This window comes from Saprolegnia diclina (genome assembly GCF_000281045.1).
Source record: "Saprolegnia diclina VS20 unplaced genomic scaffold supercont1.41, whole genome shotgun sequence".
Taxonomy (NCBI): domain Eukaryota; phylum Oomycota; class Saprolegniomycetes; order Saprolegniales; family Saprolegniaceae; genus Saprolegnia; species Saprolegnia diclina.
In genome coordinates, this window is record NW_008246108.1 from 1 (window position 1) to 21,588 (window position 21,588).

Sequence of the window (21,588 nt, forward strand, 5' to 3'; positions counted from 1 at the left end):
CGACGATCGTTGGAAGGGACCCACTTCATACCTCTGAGAACTGATAGGCATAAAGCTCAGTGGAGCTGAAAAAGCTGAGAGCTTTTGACGCGCTCTGTATTCATCGTGGCATGTCGTTTCGTCCTTTTAGAAGCGTCGCATTGACGTAACCGCTGGATGCATCGTTGTCTAGAAATTATCATTGGCGCAAGATGTTGTCAAGTGTTCACCATGTGATGAGCCACGAACTGAAGGTCGAGGCTTTCTGAAAGACCCCGTACCAATGATGCACTATGTAGAGCTTGGAGCAGTATGTGGCCCTGGGCCTAGCAGGATTACCCAAGCTCACGGCTGAAGCCTCGGCCAAGTTCGCGTTTCACACGTGTTCAAGCTACCACAGCAAATGCTCCAGTCTTTTGCGCCAAGTGCTATCGCATGTGGGCCAATACTCACCCAAGCACTGCAAGCTCATATCTGATGTACAATAGTAGCCACATTCCCAAAATCTTGAGGCAACATCGACATAGATTTGGGACGTCGCGTCGATCAATGTGCTCATGCTGCTCAAAGTATCTCAAGTCTCGACTCAAGAAAAATCCCAAGCTGCCGAAGACTTCATTCAAGCCAACCACTTTCGACAGGTCGTTTGGATTTGATAGCTCTCGCTCCAAGTTCAAAAACGAAATCAATGCAGGCGTGCGAGTCCGAGCAAGTCGCGCAGATCAAAACTCTTACGGCGACAGTTGATTCGCTCAAGCACGAGCTTCGCCAGGTCAAAGCCGAGGTACAATCTACGCTGGACTTTGCCAACATCATGCTTCGAGCTTGTAGCTGCAAACGCTGCAGCGGAAATTGTTGCGGTCGCGCTTCGAGAAGGAGCGCCTTGAAAAAATTCTCGACAGAGTTACCCGCGGCGTCGGCGGGGACGGAGATGACAAAGACGACGCCCCTATCGATGCAGCCAATGACGAAGATGACGAGGACAATTTTCTTTTGCTCATGCACAACGTGGATGTAGGTCTAACAACTCGGCATATCGACTTACGCTACTCTAGAAATATCAGCAAGTGTCGTCGCTCGAGAACACGGTGGAAGACCTCGACAAGCTATTCGCTGCTGTGGATGTAGAAAACCACAACCAGCTCGTGGCACTGGCTGAGCTTGACAGATACATCGACTCGAGCATGGTTTCGATCCTCTGGAAGCATCAGCCCAAGCAAAATCAAACGGGCTTTGTCGCCAAAATGGTAAACTTCTCCTCTTTGCGTCCAAGTGCCATTACATGGTTGCATCATTTGCAGTTTTCAGTCGAGTCGCAAGCCACCCAGACAGACGATCCAGCAAAACTAACAGACACAGACACGTTGGGTCTCGACGGTACGCTCACGTACGGATTGCTGCATGTATTCTCAACCCATTAACTAGACGAAGTGTCGCAGACGCCAAGGACGCGAAAAAAATTGCTGGTCATCCCGACGTGCATTCGCACGCTACTGGACGCGGTGCCCCGTGTGCCCAAGATGCTGCTCAAAAAGTCGCTCGTGCACACGATTTGGATACTGTAGACAACTTGTCTCCGTATATGCAGAAAATCATGTCTTCTCGTAGACTCGTGCGCAAGCTCGACAGCGAGCGAGCCAAACCGTCGGGGTCTCTCGCTGTTTTCTTGCGCGACTATTTCATGCAAAAGTTTGGCCTCAAGTCGCTCGCCGACTACCACATGGTCGAGCTCGTAAAAAGCTGCCTCTTGTACCGACGCAAGCTCGAGAACGCCGCGAGCTTGTATGAGTCGGACCCAAGCGGTTGCAACTTGGACTGGGACGACTGCCGCATCCTGCTGTTCGGTCGATGCATTGACGCTTTTCCGGACGAGGCGCTCTCGCACATCGAGTCCGAAGGTGTTTCGATCTTGCTCGACTTTCTCGGAGATCTCCTTGAACTCGACCCTGCTTTTCCGTCGCTGCAAGCCGTGCAAGTACGCACCAGCAACTCTAGGTTTAGGGTTGGTTTTAATGCAGAGGCTAGGACCTCGACGGGGCGGTCGCCGTGAGCCGCGAGGTCGCGATCATCGTATGGCGCTGCCATTTTGCGTACATGGGACCCGATGAAGAGACCAAGGCGTTGTATACGCTCGGCGAGCATGACCTCGGCCAGCCACACGCGGTCAACATGGACTGGCTACTCGCCTACGCGCTCTTTACGTGGCACATGTTTGAAGTTGCCGAAGAGGCCGCGATCCGATCGGCATTTCGCACCGTCTTGCTGCACACGAGCGGCCCCCAGTCGACCAACTTGCTCCTGCAAATGGATGGGTTGCGGAATATTTGTCCGAATTCAAATCTTATGGGTTCTCCATAGGTTTGTGGCAGCCGTTGCCAGCGTTTGGCCCGAGTGCGCTGAATCGACGGCACAGACGTTGTACATGGACATGATGGCAACGAAGCGCGAGAGCTTTCGCATCGCGTCCGAGCGACGCCGCCGCGATAAGCAACGCAGCGCGCCGTCGTCCGGCCACGTCCCTGCGACGACTGTCCTCGGCATTGACGGCGTCTTTGAAGAAGAGTTTGTCGCTATCTTGGCCAAGCTTCGACGGTATAAATCATGTTTCAACGATATATTTTCAATCATGTCTACGTATAGGAATCAGCGCAAACGCTGGGGGATCCGCACACGCGGTGTGCCACTCCACGCGATAAACAAGAAGGCGTGGCTGGGCGGCTATGGGCATCCTGTGAGTGCGACAGGAGCCGTGGACCCGTACTCGCTCAAGCATGGCATCTCGCTTTAGCTTGCATTGCAACTCATGCCTCTATAATAATCGATATATAATTTGTATAGTTTTGCTGCTCGTTTGTGCTTCGTAGGGCAAAATCAATGTGTACTCCGTGTTGTTTACGCAAACCTCCAACAACTACCCAACAATGGCTTGCGCCTTCTTCTTCTTGAGCTCCTTTCGCACTCGCGTTGGCTGCGTGTCCATGAACGGCTCGAGCGCAATTGTCGCCTTGTAGAGGTGACCAACGAGTTCGATGTCGACCGAGTGGCCGGGCACTGCGAGCTCCGTGGGTACATAGGCAAAGGCAATGCTCTTGCCCACGATATGACCATAGCCACCGCACGTCGTGTTACCCACGACGCGTCCGTTGCTCCACACCGCTTCATTGCCCGCCGCATCGATGAGTCCTACCATTTGGAGGTTTGCCACAAAGAAACTGGTCAAACATCGTACGGTGGCCCGGCTTGGGCGGGTCGTTGTGCACGTCCAGCATCACCAGTGTGCGCGCGGGTCCGTCCTTTGCAATCTACAGGGCATGGGATCATCAGTAAGTGCTCTCTCGTGCGAAAAGCCACCTGCTGCACTGCTGCTTGACCAATGTAAGGCGTCTTCTTGTTGACCTTGACGAAGAAGCCGAGGCCAGCCTCGAGCGGGTTGGTGTCCTTGTTCATATCAAGGCCCCACACTCGGAAGCCCTTCTCGAGCCGCATCGCGTTCACGGCCCACGTGCCGACGTCCCCGACGCGTAGACCGAGCTTATCACCGGCCGCCCAGAGCGCTTTGTACACGGTAGCCACCTCGTTGAGCGGCACGTGAAGCTCAAAGCTACACAGTTAGGCATTATATACAATAAATAAAAGTGGCTGGTACCCGAGCTCGCCCGTGAAGCTCAGACGCATGACCCGCGTCGCGACGTCCGCAACGTCCATGGTCGCAAAGTGCATGAACGGAAACGTGGCCGCCGAGACGTCCGTGCGCGTGAGGTGCTGCAAGAGGATCTCGGCGTCCGGCCCTGCGACGCCCAAGACACCCACGTCGTCGGACGTGTTGCGCAGACTCACGTCCTGGCTGCTGTATTGCCATTCGTCCAAGTACGATTCCATCCATCTATAAACACGATATAGCCATGTCGACACAAGTGGTCCTACCGGAGATCGTGGAGCTCCGAACCCGAGCCCGTGACGACGTAAAAGTGGTCGTCCGCGATGGCCGAGATGGTGAGCTCGGCCATGACCTTGGCCTTGGGCGTCAACATGTGGCAGACGCGGACCTTGCCCGTCTACACGACAGCATGAGTGGACGTGTAGCCTCGCGTCCGACCTCTGGGATCGAGTTGGCGCAAAGCGACTCGAGAAAGTGGCGGGCGCGGGGTCCCGACACCTCGTACGTGCTAAACGCACTGAGGTCGGTGATGCCGACGTGCTCCATGACGACGTGGCATTCGCGCTTCACGGCGGCAAACGCGTTGGTGCGGTAGAACGACGCTTCGTGGCCTGCAGCTGCAACGTCAAATGACCAAGTACACGCACAACATCAGCGCACCTTGCTCGTCAGGTGTCGCCGCAAACCAGTGGGGTACCTCCCAGCCCGCGTGAGCACCAAACTGCGCGCCCTTCTGCCGCAGTAGCGTGTATAGGGACGTCGGACGCATGTTGCGGCCGCGCTTCTTGTCAATGTACGGGTGCGTGATCAAATTGTTGTCGCCGTAGCTTTCCCGAGCCTTCTCTGCGACGTACGCCGGTGTCGTCCACGTACCGTAGCTAGGACCACCAATGAGAGATCAATGTCAGCACCAACAACGGACCGGGACGGGTCGATCTCGGTGAGGTCGTAGGGCGGCTCGCCGTCGAGGATCCAGCGAGCAACGTAGTCGCCGCAGCCGCCGCCATGTGCAATGCCGTACGACATGCCGTTGGCAACAAAGATGTTGGGCAGACGCTTGCTGCCGTGGCGCGGCAGCGGCCCCACGATCGGGAGCGCGTCCGGCGCGTAGCAGATGGGACCACAAGTCACGTTTTGAATGCCTACGAGAGATATTATTTCGGATCGTGCACTCAGCTTGGCGCGTGTACCGGCGTCCGCAAGGCTCGGCATGCGCTCCATCGCAGCTTCGAGGTGCGGGAAGATGCGGTCGACGTCCGACGGAAAGAGCTCCTTGCCAAAGCTCGGGGGCACGCCGGTCGCCTGCCAATCGAGACGCACTTGCATTTTGGCTGCCTACGAGAAAACATGAGTCGTTAAGGTCAAATAGAAGGGGTATTGCCTCTTCGTAGGGTCCGATGAGCATGCCCGTGCGCTCTTGGCGTAGGTAGTACGAGTTTTCAAGGTCGCGGATCACGGGGAGCTCCGATGGGAGCGCTTGGACGTCCGGGATCGAGTTGGTGATGACGTACTGATGCTCGATGCTCACGAGGGGCAGGTCGACACCGAGCTGTTCGATGAGCTCGCGCCCCCAAAACCCCGTGCAATTGACCACCTATCGCCAGACGTCGTCACGCACACTAGCATGCATCCTGAGGCGTACGGTCTTGGCGTGGAGCGTCCCGTGCTTTGTCGCAACGTCCCACGAGCCGTCCGCGCGCTCGTGCAACGACAGCGCCGGCGTGTGCTGGAGGATCGTGGTCCCGTGCTGCCGAGCGCCCTTGGCCAACGCCATCGTGACGCTACCCCACTGGCGCGTCAGTCGCGAAACGCAGGATATAGCTGTACCTGTAGGGATCGATGTGGCCGTCGCCCTTGGTGTGGATACCGCCAAGGATCCCGTCCATGTTAAGGAGAGGGTGCAGCACCGCGATTTCTTCCGGCGTGATGATTTTCTGGTAGCCGGGGTGCCAGTTTTGGCGCGACTGCTGGTACCTGCACAGGCACATGAGATAGAATACGCATATGCATGGGATGGAACGTACTTGGCTTCGTCCATGCGCTGCGGCGTCGTGCAGATGCGAATGCTCCCAGGCTCGTGGAGCCCGACGCTCTATAAGTCGTGTATCTAACTAGCTTTCGCGCCATGGCTTGTGGCCGTACCGCGCCTGTCTCCTCGTACAAGGTCTTGTACAGGTCGAGGCTGTATTGGTGGAACTTTTTGAGGTTGATGCCCGGGTTGAAGTAGGTGACGAGGCCGGCCGCATGCCACGTCGAGCCGGCCGTGAGCTCCGTCTTCTCGAGCAAGATAACGTTCTTCGCCCCGTATTTGGCCAAGTGGTACGCGATGCTCGTGCCCACGACGCCTCCGCCCACAATGACCACCTACATAGCAAGCTCGAGCCATGGCGTTTCGCGTGTGCATGGCGTACATCCGACTCGGTGTCCACGACAGGCGAGGAAGCGACGCTAGCAGCATATGCATGAGGTCATGGGCAATGGCATATCGCGTCTACCTCGCAAGGCTGCGCGATGGCGGCGCGAGTCTGCGCGTCTTCACAAGGCTTCGCCACATGCTTCTCGGTTGGCAAAAGATAGAATGTGGCGGCTTCCATCGCGTCTTAATTTGCAATATTTAATTTTCAATACAAAGAACAAGATACAGCGTCGAAAGAGCGAAAAATTGACAAGATACCAAGTCTGATCGTGGTCGACTTCAACCTGAGAAGCTCGCGGCGATCGGCAGGCACGCTAAACGAGGTTTAACGTCGCATTCGTTGCGTTAAAGTTTAGGAATACGAAAAAGACGTACCTAGCGTGAGCTCAAGAAGGTCCATCGGTACCAGAGGAAGCGTGCACAGTCCTTCCCTTCGCGTTGAGTATGTGGAGACCTCGTGCCTTGCAATGAGCCGACCCGGACCTACAATATCCATTGGCCGAAATAGTTGACTTTTGGACCAATCCGTGTCGATGCATGACGATGAGCGCCCGACCGCCAAACTTGCTGTGCTTCATGCAGAGCTCCGCAATGCGATGGTCCCTGTGATGGTCCCATGTGAAGCCGTTTTGGCGCGATGCGAGTCCGGATAAACCAGTACAAATAAATCTTTGCCGGATAAAATCGAATCCACGCGACTGCACAGCTTGACTGTGGATCTTCCAAACCGCAGATTTGAATTGACAACATGAGCGCGGACCGGGGCTGGTCAGACGGCAACTACCTCAACGACAGCGACAAAAGCGACGACGTTATCATGATTATGAAGGCCCATCACCCGCCGTCGAGAGCTCGCTCACCTTCACGCTTGTAGCGTCCCCCAACCCGACCCGTCGCGACAGCGATGACATGGACGACGAGGAAGCGTCCGAAACGGTACGTCCCGTGTTGCAGTAGAGGCTCGTGTAACACAATGACGACAGGGCAACGCGACTCTATCGAGCGACAGTGACGCAGCGACGTCGAGCGCCGGCGTTGGCGCGAGGTACGCTTGCTTGTGACGACACTACCCGTTCATTAATCGATGCTTGTAGACCCGGCGTTGAGGACGGAGACGCGGACGAAGGCGGCGACGAGGAAGTGTTCGATGAGGTATGCCATGTGCCATGTCATATTGCACGTGGCAGCGCATGAACCAAACATTTGCTGTGATAGAATGACACGAGCGACCTTCCACCACCCAAAGGACAGCGACTGTTGGCCTCACCGCGTCGCGTGAGGTGCGCGATCTGGCGCAACCGTATGTGTGTATATTGAAGCCTAGCGTTCATAGCCCGTCGAGCGGGCAGATCCCTGAACGACTGGTTCGCGCCGACGCATCGAGCGAGATCGCGATCCAACTTTGCGATGGTGTATGTGCGCGCTACAGTGTAGCTCTTTCCAATTGTTTCTGTATCGTAGCTCGCGTCGACTTTTGCCGTCTTCGAGATGAAGCAACCCGACTACTCAACGAACCTACGCGACGAGTAGTCGGGTTGCTTCATCTCAAAGATGGCAAGAGCTAGATGAACTACTCTTGATAATATATTGCACAGTTTGCATAATCATTTGTCAGGTGCAGAGTCGCTACCATGCGCTACCAGCACTACATTCAATCTATCCGCTTTGAGCGCATTGCTCTTTCATCCAGAACGCGCGTGTTGACATTAATCGAATTTGCAAGCACGAGCTTACACGGAAGTGATGACATGGACCTTCTTCAACAGTATCTTTCAGCACCTCGAGATCCCCAAGATCGTCTCCGGCCACCAGGCGGGGGTTTATGAAGACGTGCGCCCAGTCATTGTCGCCTGCCGGGAGCTCGTCGAGTTTGACGCCACGGGTTCAACATATACGTGTACGACGTGTCAAACCCCAAGGCTTTCGCGCCCGACTCCAAGTAGCCCGGCGAGCGCACGTCCTCGCTGTATCTTCGACATGAGGGCCAATACGACGAACGCCTGCCGCTGCACGTGGCCATCGCTGGAGGTTAACGCACCTGACCAAGCGCCTCCTTGGCCCGACCTCGGAAGACGCGATCACTTGGCCTTTACGAAGGGCTACCTCGAGATTGTTGAGTTGCTACTGGATGTGCGAGCGAACGCTCCAAAGTCCATCGACGCATCAACCTTGCGAGTCGTCCGACAAGTACGTTGTTGCATCACACCACGTGAAGGCTGCCACTAACAACATGACGTACTAGGCGCTTTGCGCTTCGATTCCCACGTGATATATTCTTTGATATTGTGACCAGAAGGGGCAACAAGGGTCATGAACTGCTCCAGCGGTTTGGACTGGACCCTTAGTCGTTGATGATTACTACTTCTTCAACACACCTGAATCTGTTGTTCGAGCCGCAATCTGGCTCAACGCGACACTCGAGAACACGACGCTCACCCTCGATAGCTTTCCGTGGGGTATGTACCCGCGCATCTTGGATGGCATCGAACGCCGAGTCTCCGCGCAGCTCGTCCAAACGCTGCTCGAACGCGAACTCGAGTGCTCGACAGACGCCATGGAACGGCGCGCGAACGGTCATTTCAACGTCATCCATTTTCTCCTCAAGAGCTGCAGAAGGGCTGCAGAAGGGTGTACAATCAACGCCCTCGATGGCGCCACCCGCTACGGCCACCTCGACATCATTCGCTTACTCATTGAACAGGGCACCGAAGGCGCGTCGCCCAACATCCTCGACCGCGCGGCCGCCGATGGTCACCTTGAGGTCGTCCAGTATCTCCATCGTCCCAGCTCGTTGATTGCACCGTCCATGCTGTCGATTCCGCAGCGTCAGGCGGTCACCTTGGTGTTCTCAAATTCCTCTTCACCTTCGATTAGGTCGTTCAAAATGCGCTCAAGCATTGGCATTTGACACGCCCGACTAGCGTACCAAGGACGAAAGACCACCCAAACCCTCCAACTAGCACCGAGCGTGGTGGCGCGTGCGCCAGCGCTGCAGCAATCTGGTAACATTGTCGACTGAACGTGGGCTTTGTGATTGGTCATGTCTTCGCGACCGACGCGACGGTCACACTTGGACAGCTCCAGAGCAAGACAGCGTACCAGTATATCGTTGTGTCTATGATGCAGCTGACAAACGACCAATGTATATGCGAGGTTAGGTCAACTGAAGTCATCCAGGAGATTCCAGACCTCATGACTCGCCAGTTGGGCGAGGCCAACTAGCCAACGTCCGTGTGCGTGCCAATCGACTACGTTCGTCACATTTCTCGTGTTGGCTCCACTCCCAAACGTCCACAAAGCATTCGGATTTGAGTCTTACAAATACATGTCGGTGGTTCGGGCAATCGCTTGGGAGAGCTTGGCATCGAGGCGCTGGGCCTCGTCGGCGCGAGGTTGCGCAATCTACACAAGACGTGTTCGTCTTCATCAATAAAAGAACTGTGGTCACTTACGTCTGCAGGTAGCTCGTACACAAACGTGTCACCGGCCGAGTCGCCGACAATGATACGCTTCCCGTCTGCGGTCCAGCGCACCTTGTTGAGCGCGCGGTCGCTGACCTTGATGTCTGCGACGGGAATCTACGCGGCTCGTAGTTTAGCTCTCGTGTTAGCACTCACAAAAGACCTCGGTGTCGTTGCTGATGTTCCAGATTGAAATCTTGCCCGAGCCGTCGGCCGTGCAAAAGAGACCCGGGTGCACGGGCGACCACCGAATGTCATAGACGTAGTCGTTCGCGGGCTCGAACGACACGATTGGCTTGTAGTCGCTCTACGCCAAACGGTCCATGAGCAATCATCCAGCGACAAATGATTTTGTGGTGTACCTTTTGGCTCCAAAGTCGGCAACTCCAGTCCACGGACGACGTGAGAAGCAGCACGTCTTGGTGGTGTGGCAAGAGCGGGTTGTAGTGCATCGACGTCATCGGGCCATAGTGCGGCTTGTCCTTGGAGAGCGAATGAACGAGCACCTCGCGCGCTTTCACGTGGTTTTGGTTCTTCGAGTGGTCGTCCAGCTGCGCACTCAGGAGCTCACCCGATTCTAGTTAATACAAGCCTTTCTCACTCTACCATTCGACGAGATAGAGTGTTGTTGTTACCTGTTCCGATCGTAAACGTGTTGGCGGCACTGCCTTCGCCCTTTTGGAAAGCAAGCGCCGTTACGGGTACCTGCATCTTGCGCACGGGGGCGCTGGCCGCAGCCACCGGCGCCGAGACGCGTAGATCGAGCACGTCCACTGGCGCGTGGAGTTGATTGACGTTCCAGACGCACATGCGGCCGTCCGTACTCGCCGAGACCAAGCTACATAGTATGAAATTGAAGTCCATCGGAAAATGCTGCGTAATGTGTACCTAAAGGCAGACTTGGAGCCGACGACGCTCATCGAGTAAATAGGGTGCGTATGGCCATGCGTCGACAGCGTCGTCTTTTGCACCGGCGTGTTCTTGGCCCGCGTATCCCACAAGACGACCTATGCCAGCACTCTACACCTAATTGTAGAAACGTTGCAGCGAGGTACCTGGCCCGAGTACGTGCCGCCCATGAGCACGTGACGGTCGAATGGATTGAAGCACGCGCTCATGACCTATTTCGTTGGAGCTCCAACATTCGCACACGCAGAAGACCAACCTGCGAGTTGCACGTAAACTTGTACTCGGGATGCGTGGGCATGTTGCTGGACCAGAGCAAGACGACGCCTTCGGCCTCGGCCATGGCGTCCTGGACGTTCCACTCGACGGGCGACGTGTCCATGTCGTCTTCCAAGTATCCGCGCGCGTTGTACGCAACGAGACAGAGCTCCTAGACCTCGCGTGTGAGAAGGTATCCAACACACTACGATCGTACGTTGTAGAAGGGCGAGATGTCAATGTCAGTGACGGCGCGGCCCTTGGTCCACTTGGTGTCGCGGTACACAAAGAGCTGCTTGCACTTGGACGCCGTCATCGGGTGGTCGACGTCGACCATCGACACGTCGTCGTCCTGGCTGTAGTCGCGCATGACGTCAAACGCGCCGGCTTGCAGCAGCGCGCGCTCCATGATGTTGCCCGACTTGGTCAAGAACGACTCCATCTCTGCACCAAGCAGCTGAGAAAAGGCCATGTAAAGGAAGCGGCGCACCCGTGGAGCCCAGGATTTGATCGCGCTCGTCCTTGGGTGGCATCGCCGGCTTCACGGGCGCAGCAGGCTCGGGTAGGAGCTTGATCTTGCGCGGCGATGGCACGGGCGGCGGCTGGTTCGGGTTCGACGCGTCGGGAATCTCGATCGTTGGCATCGACGACATCTATATGCGCTCGATGATGAGCGCTCGAGCCGTCGCCATACAGAATCATACGGGCTCATCCGGAAAGTCCATCGGGTCCATCCACGTAGCCTTGTCGTACATCTCGACTTGCAGAGGAAGAATGTCGATCTGGCCGAGCTGCGTGACCTAGGCGCAGAGTTGCAGCCTTTTCAGGCAACAAGATATGGCGTACGCTCGAGATCTTGGCCATCTTCTCCGCAAAGGTGAGCGATGGCGCTGTGGCAGCAGCGACAGCTTGCGACGTCTCTTCCATGACCTTTTGCTTCTCTTCCTCAAGGATGTGCTGGAGGAACTCCTGGAAGGGCGGCGCGACCGTGGCCGGCTGCTCGACAGCGACGTCCCTACGTCGCTGCGTGAGGCGCAGGCCCATGACTGCCATAGGGAGGGGTACTTGACATGCGCCTTGCGCCGGCGGATCTCCTCGAGCTTGCGCTTCTTGGCTTCGAGCTCGGCCGCGTGCTTGGCGCGGGTTGCTTCTCGGCTCTCCATCTCGTGATCGCAAATTCCCCCAGACAGGATACGTCGACCCTCGGCATTTTAATGACCAAAATATGCACCTTACACTCACTATTTGTATTCATCATTAAAACATTGAAATATTATGGCCCACGCGTGCGAGGATAAACCCACCCAACACGCCAGCACGCGAGCCACCACCGTACGTTGTTGCGACGATCAGCGAGGATAATCAAAGAAAAGGCCACAGCGGATTGTACAATGTGACTAGCAATAGGTCAAGGACCCGCCAAGAGCGCTCGATTCGCCCTTGGTCTGCGACCTGGCCGAAGGAACATCGACCGAGCGTAAAGTGGCGTGCGTTTAGCCTAATTGTATGGAAGTCGAGCAGCTTTCACCGCACGAGATCTTTCACACAATCTTGACGCGGTCGCATCGCGCCAAAGCTGTTTGTTGAACTGCCTCGAGTGGTCAAATAGCTCTCCTTGTAGAGAATGCTTCAAACAACAAGAGCCGAAGTGCTACATTGCGACAAGCCAATCGCGAAGCAGCAATGGTCTAAAGCTCGGAAAAGACGATCCAGCGCGTCGAAGCTTCTGACGTGTGCCATGGACTTGGTGAACGCTCGTGTGCTTGATGACGCATAGTGCGTCATGTTGCTGCTCGTTGGTCAGCGTGCCACCACGCACAGCGAATGTGATGGCGAACAAAGTTACTGCGAGACACCTGCAAGGAGGACCTTCGGGCTGCCCAATGCATATATCACCGCTGCAGATGCCAACACAGATCACCACCGAGCTTGGACAAAGCTGTTCGTGTAACCAGATAGGTATTTCGAACTCAAATATCGAAGTCTGGAAAGTTGCCGAGCGTTCGGCGATTTGACGCAAACACAGACAGCCCCATGCGACGACATGTCGTGGTGCATCTCCCAGCTCTGTCTCGAACGAACGAACACAAGATCCAGTGCTGATATCCATCCAACTTTGAGAATTTCCGCACATTTTTCGGAGGCTACTTTTTGCTGCAAGTTTATGCTCCAGCGTCACGAGGCATATCCCATCGCCCCATCGCATCATACAATAGCAAACGCACGCCGAAGAGGAAAGAGGGCCCTTTGCAGCGGTGAGTCCCGTCATCAGGATCACTGCCAACATTAGGTCGCAAATGAGATGAAACGGTCATGTCAATGACAAGGAACTGGTATATACACTGTTTTAATCCATGCACTGTATTTCGTCGGGTACTCAATCCAACGGTAGACAAGCGTGGAGGAATCCGGCGGCAAAGATACTGCGCTCGAGCAGTAGCTTGCCCGTTCTTCTTTGCTCCCTTCAAGGAGACCGAGCTTCAAGTTGGCGCCACTGCGGCAACGACGGACTCACCACCAGCTCTCACCACCCGAAACGCAAGTCATCCTCAAGTTGCTTGTTCATACTTGGTCGATTCATTAATTACGTTTACGGGCTCGATCGATACATGGGTTAAATAAAGGAATGGACGCGAGCGAGCTCATGCAAACACGGAGAGACAGATGGAGATGTCGTCGGGCTTCTTGTGCGTGAGGCTTGCCATGCGCTGGACTTGGGCGAGCGCGTAGTGGTGCGTGTACGCCTCGGCGGGACAGGCCGCGATGCTCCGGTCAAACGTAGCAGGTGTGTCCTTGAGCGCCGCCTTGAGCGTCGCCGCAATCTTCTTTTCCGCGCACCCGCCGCTGCGGCCGACGCGACCGACGTACTCCTTGGCCGCCGCGACGCTGAACGGGTACTCCCGCCAGTCGTGGCCGTCGTTGGCCAGCGCTGCGTGCGCAACGCTCGAGCACAAGGACGAGGGCAGCTCGGCGCTCGCGTGTAGCATCTTGGACTTGGCCGAGAGGCGCGGCGGATGCGACGGTGCAACTAACGCGCAGAGGTCGGCTTTGAACACGTTGTCGCCGACGCCGTCCGAGAAGGTGACGAGGCGATCGCCAGATTGGAGGCTGAGCGTCTGGACCATGAAGCGCGAGACCGACTTGGCGTTGACGACCGCCGGCGCGTTGAACTCTTTCAGGACGGCAAAGGTCTCGTAGACGACCCGCCCTTTCCGGACGACAATGGCCTTTGAGTCGCCGACGCAGAACGTGTAGAGGCACCGTGCGCGGCGGTCAATGTAGCACACGACCAAAGTCGACGCCATCGTTGGTGCAAACGTGAGCTGGCTCTGCGCAAGCGATATCGCCGAGAGCACGCGGTCTTGGAACCCCGTGGTCGAGCCAGCGTTCGGGCACTGCACCAAGAAGGTTTCGTACTGCACCAGCGCTTTCTCGACGCAATCGACCAGTGTGCGCGCCAAGAGCGCGGACGGGCTCTCGCGGCTCGGCCGGCCGGTTTCCTCCGACCCGCTGGCCGACACGCCGTCCGCAACAACATGGTAGTAGCTGCCAACCGCCATCGCGTCCTCGCCGTGGTAGACGTAGCTGGCGCTGCCATACGAGACGTCCAGCGACGCCTTGCGGCCAAAGAACCGGTGCAAGAGCGGCTTGCGGCGCTTGAGCGTGGTCATGTTGGCGCCGTGCTCGACGACGGGCGAGTCGTCCGTGACGACGGTCGACGTTGGCGTCGTCGGGAGCCACTCGTCCTCGTCGTCCGTGATCGTGTCACTGCCATGGAGGAGGAGGACCTTGGCGCGGAGCGTCGGGGATGGCATGCGGCCGGCCGAATATTTTTGATTGTGAAAGGAACATTTCGTGCACCCAGAAGCAACGCTCTGCGGCGTTTGATTGGCCAAAAGGCCGTCCCATACACGGTTCAAGTTTCAACGAATGGGCATTTCACAGCCATGTCCCGGGTGCCATGGACCAACAACTACGGTAGACGTCAACGATCTTCCCGCCCAGCGAACGATCGAGCGTCCGGTCGGACCCACCTGCCAACAAAACCAGCCAGAAACACAGCCAAACAATGACCACCACGCAGCTCCGACCCAAGCCAGAACCCAGGGACACCACACCACACGACAAACAAGAAGCCGAGCCCAAGAGGTAAACCAGGTAAAAGGAAAAACAGCCGACACCCACTTTTCTTGCAGGACCTGCAAGGGAGGACATCATGCAAGATGGCAAGTGCGCGAACGTGTTCGTTCTTGTTGGGCAGTGGGCAGTGGAGCCTGCTTCAATGATACTTGAGACACTGTCGGTAATATGCAGGGGATATTGAGAATATGTTGGGATCTCAGTGCCCGTGCACGCTGAAGCAGCAACGGACCAAGCACGGACTTGGACTCAGAACTCTCAGAACGCAGCGATGCTTGGAGCAGGCCGCCGAGATGGTGCAATCTCTGCAGCCCCCTTCTTCTTGGAGGAAGCCAGACAGGCGTCGCGTTCAGCAAACGCAGTCTGACCGTAGAAGCCGGGAGCAGGAGACACGCAGTAATGCATCGACGCACGCCATCTGGCGCTGCCCCATCACTTGCGGCCATCATCACCCGGTGTCCCGGTATCCAGCATGCAGAGCAAGCGAAAATCACACACAATTTATTGCTGGTCGCCGTCTTCAAAAAAGGAAACTAGAGGTCCGACATGTCGTCGGGGCGTTCGCTCGGGTGGATGAGGCCGGGCACCGCGAGGCGCGACGCGCGCTCCATCTCGAGTTGCTGCTGCGTCATCGCGAGGCTCTCTTCCAAGAAAAGGTCGGCGTTGTCTTCGCCCGCAAACTCCTTGACGTTGACGAGGAAGTCGCGCAGGTGCTTCTTAAAGTGCGCGAGGTCCTTCCCGAGGTCAAAGCAGCCGACGACAAAGAGCCGCACTTGGTTCCTACACTCAGTTCTGAGTCCTTGTGCAGACAAAAGCAAGCACGTACGACGACATGTTGGGGAACGACGTGCCAATCATGTTGGCCACATATTCCTTGAGGAAGGCCGCGTTCGTCTGGTTCGGGCCCATTTGCGGCGGGTTCGGGAGCGACTCCCAGAGCGGGATCGACACCTGGTTGGACTCGACGATCGTAAACATGTGGCGCAAGATCGCCGCGTGCATCTTGAAGCCAAACTTGTGCAGGCGGTCCGTGAGCACGACCAGGATGTCTTGGAGCAGCGAGAGGTAGAACGACCGGTAAAAGCTCGCCGCGATCACAGGGCTTTCGCGCACGTTGAGGAGGAGCGCGTACAGCGTTTCCAAGCCCTAATCGACAATAAGATTTCCATCAGAAAAAGTAGGATCGTGGCGTACCGTGTCGGCGACGTTGCGCTCCGTGTGCTTGAAGGCCCACACGATCGAGTCGACGACGAGCTTTTGGTGCTCGGGCGGGATCGTAAAGAGCGCTTCAAAGCAGTAGTCGTTGACGGCCTTGAGCAGCTTGAAAAAGTTGACGCGATGCTCCGGAAAGTCTTCGAAGTTGCGCGTAATCATCTGCAGCGTGCACTCAAACACTGCTTCGAGCATGCTCGGCGCCGACGGAGCGATCGACGCCTTGAGCTTGTTGAGGGTCATCGCGAGGAGCGTGAGCACTTCTGCCTCCTTCGCGCTCGGCACCGTCGTCTTGTAGTCCGAGAGGACCACCTCGAGGAGCGCGGGCAAAAAGTGGTGCGACAGCGTCTTCCGGCCCGTCTCGTCCGCCGACGAGTGCTCGATAAAGGCCTCAAAGAGGCGCAGGCTCTCCTTCTTGGCCGACCGCAAGAGGCGGACTTCGGACGACTTGGTCGCCGTCTCGCCGCCCTGCTGCACCGCCATCGCAATGCGGTGCGTGTACGTGCGGTAGACGTTGAGGAGGTCCTGGAAGATCTGGCCCATCTGCGAGTTGAAGCCGTTGGGCCCGATCGCCTTGCACACGTTGCCGTTCGTGCGGATAATCTTGACAATCTCCTTGACGACCGTGCTGTCAAAGAGGATCTCGACGTTCTGCGCCGCCTGCTGCATGATGCTCGTCCACGCCTGGTTCGGGAGCTTCATGAGCTCGGCGAGGAGCGTGTCCTTGCGCGCGGGTACGTTCTCGGCGGCCAGCATCGACGCGACGGCCTCGTAAAACGTGTGCAGCTGGTGCGTCTGGAGGTCGCTCACCGTCTTGGGCAAGTCCATGAGGAGCTCCTCCACAAACGGGTACGGCTCGGAGGGCTGAAGAACGACAAACTTGCGCCGGCACTTTTGCGAAATCTTGAGGAACGTGTCGCAAGCCATGTCCTGCACGCCCGGGTGCAGCTCGTGCATAAACTCAAAGAGCTTGTTGACGACCGTCTTGAGGAACTTCCAGTGCGCGCGGAGGAAGCGCGGGTACTGGCCGACCACGTACATGATGTTCGAAGCGACCACCGCCTTGTTGTCCTTCCCGCGCTTCATCTCGCAGAGCCCGAGGAGGTCCTTAATGACCGTGACGAGGAAGCGCTTCTCGTTCTCTTCGCTCATGGCGCCCGAGATGGACCCGATCGCCCAGCAGAGCGTGTTGAGGTTGTTCCACGACCAGCCGTTGCCCTCGACCTGGTCTGTGAGTTTCTCGAGCATGATGTTCTCCGTGTCGTCATAGTCGAGGTGCGTGAGGTACACGAGGCCTTCGTGCATCGTCTTGTACTGCGAGAGCGCCTCCGTGTCCTTGGTCGTCTCGCGCACAATCTCGCCATTCTCGTCTTCGACGATGAGCACCTCGGACGGCTTGACCATCTTGGAGATCATGACGACGCGGACGCGCGAGAGGATCGGCGCCAAGAGGCCCTTGCGCGTGATCGGCTCGTCTTCGCGCTTGGACGAGAGCGAGAGCACCGAGCTGCTCTGGTGCGACTGCTGCTGCATCTGGTTCTGGTCCACAGCGTACAGGTCGCGCGTAAAGAGGTGCCAGTAGTCGAGGCAGATCTTGAAGATGTTGTCGTCGTCAACCTCCGAGATGGACACGAGGTACGAAAAGCCTACACACCGATGAGCTCTCCCTATTGAAGACTTGTGGATCGCTATACCCGTGAGAAGCGCGACGTGCGCTTCGTCGTTGGCGCGGACGATCGGGCGCTCAATGACCTGGATCCGGTGGCGGAAAAAGTTGGTGAAGAAGAGCGAGAGGCCTTGCACAAAGACGCTGTCGTGGTTGTAGATGCGCTCAAACGACTGGCCGACGGGCACGAGGCGCGTGAGCTCCGTGAGGACGCCAATGTACATCTGCACAAAGACAGCGTCGTAGGACGGCGGCACGTCGCTGAGGTTGGCGATCTCGCTCAAGCACGCAATCGTGTCGTTGCGGAAGGCCGGCGTTCCGAGAAACTTCTTGACGAGCGTCTCGATGAGCGACGTCTCAAACACAAAGCCGAGCGGGATCCACGAGAGGAACCGGAGCAGCGTCTGGAGCGTGATCGTGAGCAGCGGGATGTGCGTCGACTTGTCCAGCACAAACTCGCAGAGCTTGAAGATCTGGATAAACTCGTGGTTGAGGCTCTCCTTGAGGCCCTTGGTCTTCTTCTCCGTCATCTGGTCCTTGGAAAAGTCGAAAATCTCTTCGCTGAGGAGCTTGAGGATGAGCATGTTGTTCTCGCAAAGCACTTCCGACGTCTGGCTCGACGTGCAAATGTCCGTGATGAACGACGGCCAGTTCTGCGGCCACTCGTGCTTGAGCACCTGTTGCCATTGGCGCATGAGCGGTCTATTGACATGAAGAAAGGACAGGTGTACCTGGACGAGCACGAGGTTCATCTTGTTGATGAAGAGGCGTTCCTTGCGCAGCGTGGCCTCGTCCGCCGACATCTACATGTCATTGTGAGACTCGTTTCGCAAAGATGCCACGCGGTACCGTGAGGATCTTGCCCACAATGTACTGCTTGATGCCTTCCCGCTGGTCCTTGGGCATGGCGAACCATCTGTACTTGATCGCGTCTTCGAGGACCTAGGCGCGCATGAGCATACAGGCGAGGCGAGGCGGCCGCCGCTTGGCGCGCGGCCAGCGACCGCCAGCGAAGCTTCTCGGATGGTACCTGCAGGCCAAAGTACTTGGTCGGCTGGTACGTCGACGTCTCGAGGATCTGCGAGACGCGGGTCCACGAGTCCTGGTGGTTCTGGAAGGCCACCATGATCTGGTTGGCGATCGCAATGTGGGGGCTGTTGGGGTTCTGCATGCACATGACGACCTCGTCCAAGGCTGCGACGTCGAGCGGGATGCTCATGTCCATCAACTTGGCGCCGACTTGTTCCATCGCTTCCTTGCCGCTTCCGTCGGCCCCTAACTTATTCTGTGCCCGAAATTCAAAGTGGGGTAAATATAAAAACCAACGCCACGTCGAATTTAATACACCAATGTCAAATGCCAGTCTGGCAACGCAGCCTCACTATGGATCTTTCCCGAAGTGGAATAAAATGACAAATAATTAAAAAGCAAGCCGCGAGATATCGACTTTGAGAGGTTTGTTTTACGAACATTCGCTCCAGCATACAGCGTTCCAGTCATAAATTGGAATGGGATCCCGGAGGGCGGCCAAAGCCTCCAGCATCTTATACACAAGATGCGATGTGGCAGGTATGCAATAGAAGAGGATGCCAAGTATTGGTTCCCTAGCATTGCGGTGGGTGGTCGTGCCCTCTGTGCGTTTAGTACACTGTTTTATATGTCGTTTGAAAAACAGTATAAAAAACAAGTTGACGTTGCGATACGGTAATCTCTACTGACCTTTGCGAAGATGGACATGGAGATGGAGCACGTTTTCTGTCGACATCCTTTCCATGCAGGCGTTCCCTCCGAGCCTCCAACGAGTCATAGTCGTACGTGGCATGTATACGTGTGCTGGCGACCCACGATAGCTCCGTGTGTTGCCCTTGGGGTCCCTCAAGATATGAATGAAGCATAGCATAACGCGTGTTTGGTGAAGGCCTCGAAGGAATCCTGCAGTAGGAATATCCTTCTGGATAATTCAGCAGATTCTTGCAGCTGTTCAAGCCCGGATCACAGCGACCGTATAAGTCTCGATATTGCATACTGATGCACTAGAGCAGTTAGCTTGTGCTCGTGGGGTAGTATTGTGGCAATCGATGTGCAGCAGGCGCCACCATCACACTGGCATGAGGACAAATCGATGATGGCTCGACGTTTCCTACATGTTTTAAACCTTACGATGTATAAAACATGGGCCGACAAAAACGTGGCACACCACCGTGACAGGACGGGCCGCAGAAGCAACTTCGGCGGCCCCTGTGCGACGCGGTCACGGTCGACTCGCAGAGGGTGAGACACCTCCACTGCGTGGTGGCCAGTTATCGTCGCACTTACTAATCTCGACCATCCTTCTCGTTGCTTTGCACCACACAACCAACGTTCACCGTGTCTCCACCCTCTACAGCTTGCATCGCAGTGATGTAAAACAAGACGATGCGCTTGTTGGGCAAGCCTACATACATAGCGTCACGCGATGGTGCGTCTGGAGCGTCCGTGAAAGCAGGTCGCGGTCGAGGGCCATGCCTCCGAGATGGATCGTCAGTGGCCGCGTCACATTCGTGCAAGCGTCGCAGAGGCCAGTGAGAAGCCGCGCCGCCGCCCCGTTGTCAAAAAAATTCGACGACAAGTCTACATGGACAAGGCCGTGCTGCCTCAAATGTGGCAGAGCCTTGGCAATCATCCCTGCGGCGGCCACGCTTAGTGCGCTGTTGGTCCACACGAGCGCCTGCAGACCGCGGGCAGCTCCAAGCCAGCTCAGAAAGCATCCGAGGAGCTCCAGAGGGATCACGGTGCGGTCCAAGCTCACGCGCCGAAGCCGAGAATGGGGTTGCAGCGCGCGCGTCGGTGGGCGCTGCCGACACCGGTGTAGTGCAATCTCTTCCAGCTCTGGAAACGCGTGCAGTCGCTGCCATAGGTCCGTGAGGTCCCGCGGCGTATGACATGCAAAAACGACCTTTCGGATCGTACTCAAGTTCACGTGGCCAAGGAGCGAAGCCATGTTGGTGGTTGGCATGATACCTTGCAGCTCGAGCGACGTGAGATGCAATTGCAGCGGCGGCTTGTTCACGCTGTGGGATGCAGTTGAGAACGCGCGTCCCAGCGACGACCGACAGCTCAGTGCGAGATGATTGAGGGACGGTGACGCGGCCAGCGCACGCAGAACGGCGTCGTCGTCGGTCGTGCCACAGGACAAACATAGCGTCGTCGCAGTTGGTGATCGCAGCCAATCGACCACTGGGCCGTGCGCCACCCTCTCGCTCGAGGCCACTGTGTGAATGGCCAAGCTGCGCACGCGGAGCGCAGATGAGACGATGGCGCCGACGACATCGGGCACAACCATCTTCTTCAAGACGATGCGGGTCAAGCTGGTGCAGCGCTCCAAGGCAGAGCAAACTCGCGCAATTTCGATGGTGTTCTTGATGACACTACCATGGATGTGCAGCGTCGTGACGCTCATCGCCCATCGATCGAGGATGAGAGAGGACGCGGCGTCATGGACGGAAAGCTCGAGGCGGACTGTTCGCGGCAGCGCCAGCGGCCACTGCGCCAAGTCGAAAGGCTTTAATCCAGTGTATCGCACTTGCGTGAACGTTGCCAAGGTGGAGAGAGCGAGATCAATGCAATTGTCTGGGAGCGCATCAAGTGCGAGTGTGGGCCACTGTTGCTGGGCCCGGAGCAGCAGCCGCCGAAGCGCTGCCAGCGGCGCAGAGAGCATTGATAGCGCGCCCAAGAAGGCGAGGACCTCGGGCGCAGAGGCCATGTAGCGCACGACGTCCATGACGACCGGCGTGTCGTGCCATCGGGTCCGTGATCCACACGTCCGCTTGGCCATCACGCCCACAATAGCAAGCCCATCAACCGGCTGATATCCGGATGCAGACGCCGGTGACTTCTAAAACAGTGGATTAAA

General features: G+C 56.8%; 7 protein-coding genes across 8 annotated transcripts; 2 read left to right on the forward strand and 5 right to left on the reverse strand.

Moving 5' to 3' along the window:
• Positions 1-175: 175 nt before the first annotated feature.
• On the forward strand, positions 176-2,816 carry SDRG_11326. Of its 2 annotated transcripts, none has more exons than XM_008617359.1 (12): positions 176-233; positions 279-458; positions 507-620; positions 674-763; positions 811-993; positions 1,035-1,226; positions 1,281-1,356; positions 1,405-1,540; positions 1,588-1,954; positions 2,005-2,291; positions 2,338-2,571; positions 2,620-2,816. In XM_008617359.1, the coding sequence occupies exons 1-12, from the start codon at positions 192-194 to the stop codon at positions 2,765-2,767; spliced, it is 2,049 nt and encodes a 682-aa protein (XP_008615581.1). In that variant the 5' UTR covers positions 176-191; the 3' UTR covers positions 2,768-2,816. The 2 variants fall into 2 exon arrangements, with proteins under 2 accessions (XP_008615581.1, XP_008615582.1); XM_008617360.1 differs by having other exon boundaries at positions 279-416; positions 468-620.
• Positions 2,817-2,836: 20 nt separating this feature from the next.
• On the reverse strand, positions 2,837-6,191 carry SDRG_11327 (dimethylglycine dehydrogenase; the record flags this gene model as incomplete). The annotated part of the gene is made up of 16 exons (XM_008617361.1): positions 2,837-3,162; positions 3,209-3,281; positions 3,331-3,580; positions 3,626-3,862; positions 3,904-4,034; positions 4,076-4,248; positions 4,298-4,515; positions 4,560-4,779; positions 4,828-4,972; positions 5,019-5,231; positions 5,280-5,418; positions 5,465-5,611; positions 5,662-5,729; positions 5,780-6,001; positions 6,049-6,085; positions 6,133-6,191. 16 exons carry the CDS (start codon positions 6,189-6,191, stop codon positions 2,891-2,893), a joined length of 2,604 nt encoding a protein of 867 aa, XP_008615583.1. The 3' UTR covers positions 2,837-2,890.
• A 610-nt stretch (positions 6,192-6,801) lies between these two features.
• Positions 6,802-9,275, forward strand: SDRG_11328 (hypothetical protein; the record flags this gene model as incomplete). The annotated part of the gene is made up of 8 exons (XM_008617362.1): positions 6,802-6,864; positions 6,903-6,989; positions 7,037-7,098; positions 7,148-7,205; positions 7,269-7,333; positions 7,387-7,463; positions 8,447-8,822; positions 9,212-9,275. The coding sequence occupies 8 exons, from the start codon at positions 6,802-6,804 to the stop codon at positions 9,273-9,275; spliced, it is 852 nt and encodes a 283-aa protein (XP_008615584.1).
• Positions 9,276-9,330: 55 nt separating this feature from the next.
• On the reverse strand, positions 9,331-11,892 carry SDRG_11329 (hypothetical protein). Its single transcript, XM_008617363.1, has 13 exons — positions 11,744-11,892; positions 11,525-11,693; positions 11,383-11,478; positions 11,169-11,331; positions 10,896-11,122; positions 10,680-10,850; positions 10,570-10,635; positions 10,403-10,521; positions 10,150-10,352; positions 9,877-10,091; positions 9,678-9,821; positions 9,506-9,631; positions 9,331-9,455 (listed from the first exon to the last, which is right to left on the reverse strand). The coding sequence occupies exons 1-13, from the start codon at positions 11,839-11,841 to the stop codon at positions 9,369-9,371; spliced, it is 1,884 nt and encodes a 627-aa protein (XP_008615585.1). The 5' UTR covers positions 11,842-11,892; the 3' UTR covers positions 9,331-9,368.
• Positions 11,893-13,232: 1,340 nt separating this feature from the next.
• Positions 13,233-14,507, reverse strand: SDRG_11330 (hypothetical protein). The gene has a single exon (XM_008617364.1). The coding sequence runs from the start codon at positions 14,491-14,493 to the stop codon at positions 13,321-13,323; it is 1,173 nt and encodes a 390-aa protein (XP_008615586.1). The 5' UTR covers positions 14,494-14,507; the 3' UTR covers positions 13,233-13,320.
• A 793-nt stretch (positions 14,508-15,300) lies between these two features.
• On the reverse strand, positions 15,301-19,003 carry SDRG_11331 (hypothetical protein). Its single transcript, XM_008617365.1, has 7 exons — positions 18,727-19,003; positions 18,546-18,638; positions 18,428-18,499; positions 17,725-18,373; positions 16,013-17,676; positions 15,645-15,964; positions 15,301-15,598 (listed from the first exon to the last, which is right to left on the reverse strand). The coding sequence occupies exons 1-7, from the start codon at positions 18,943-18,945 to the stop codon at positions 15,352-15,354; spliced, it is 3,264 nt and encodes a 1,087-aa protein (XP_008615587.1). The 5' UTR covers positions 18,946-19,003; the 3' UTR covers positions 15,301-15,351.
• Positions 19,004-20,096: 1,093 nt separating this feature from the next.
• On the reverse strand, positions 20,097-21,525 carry SDRG_11332 (hypothetical protein). Its single transcript, XM_008617366.1, has one exon. The coding sequence runs from the start codon at positions 21,508-21,510 to the stop codon at positions 20,131-20,133; it is 1,380 nt and encodes a 459-aa protein (XP_008615588.1). The 5' UTR covers positions 21,511-21,525; the 3' UTR covers positions 20,097-20,130.
• Positions 21,526-21,588: the final 63 nt, after the last annotated feature.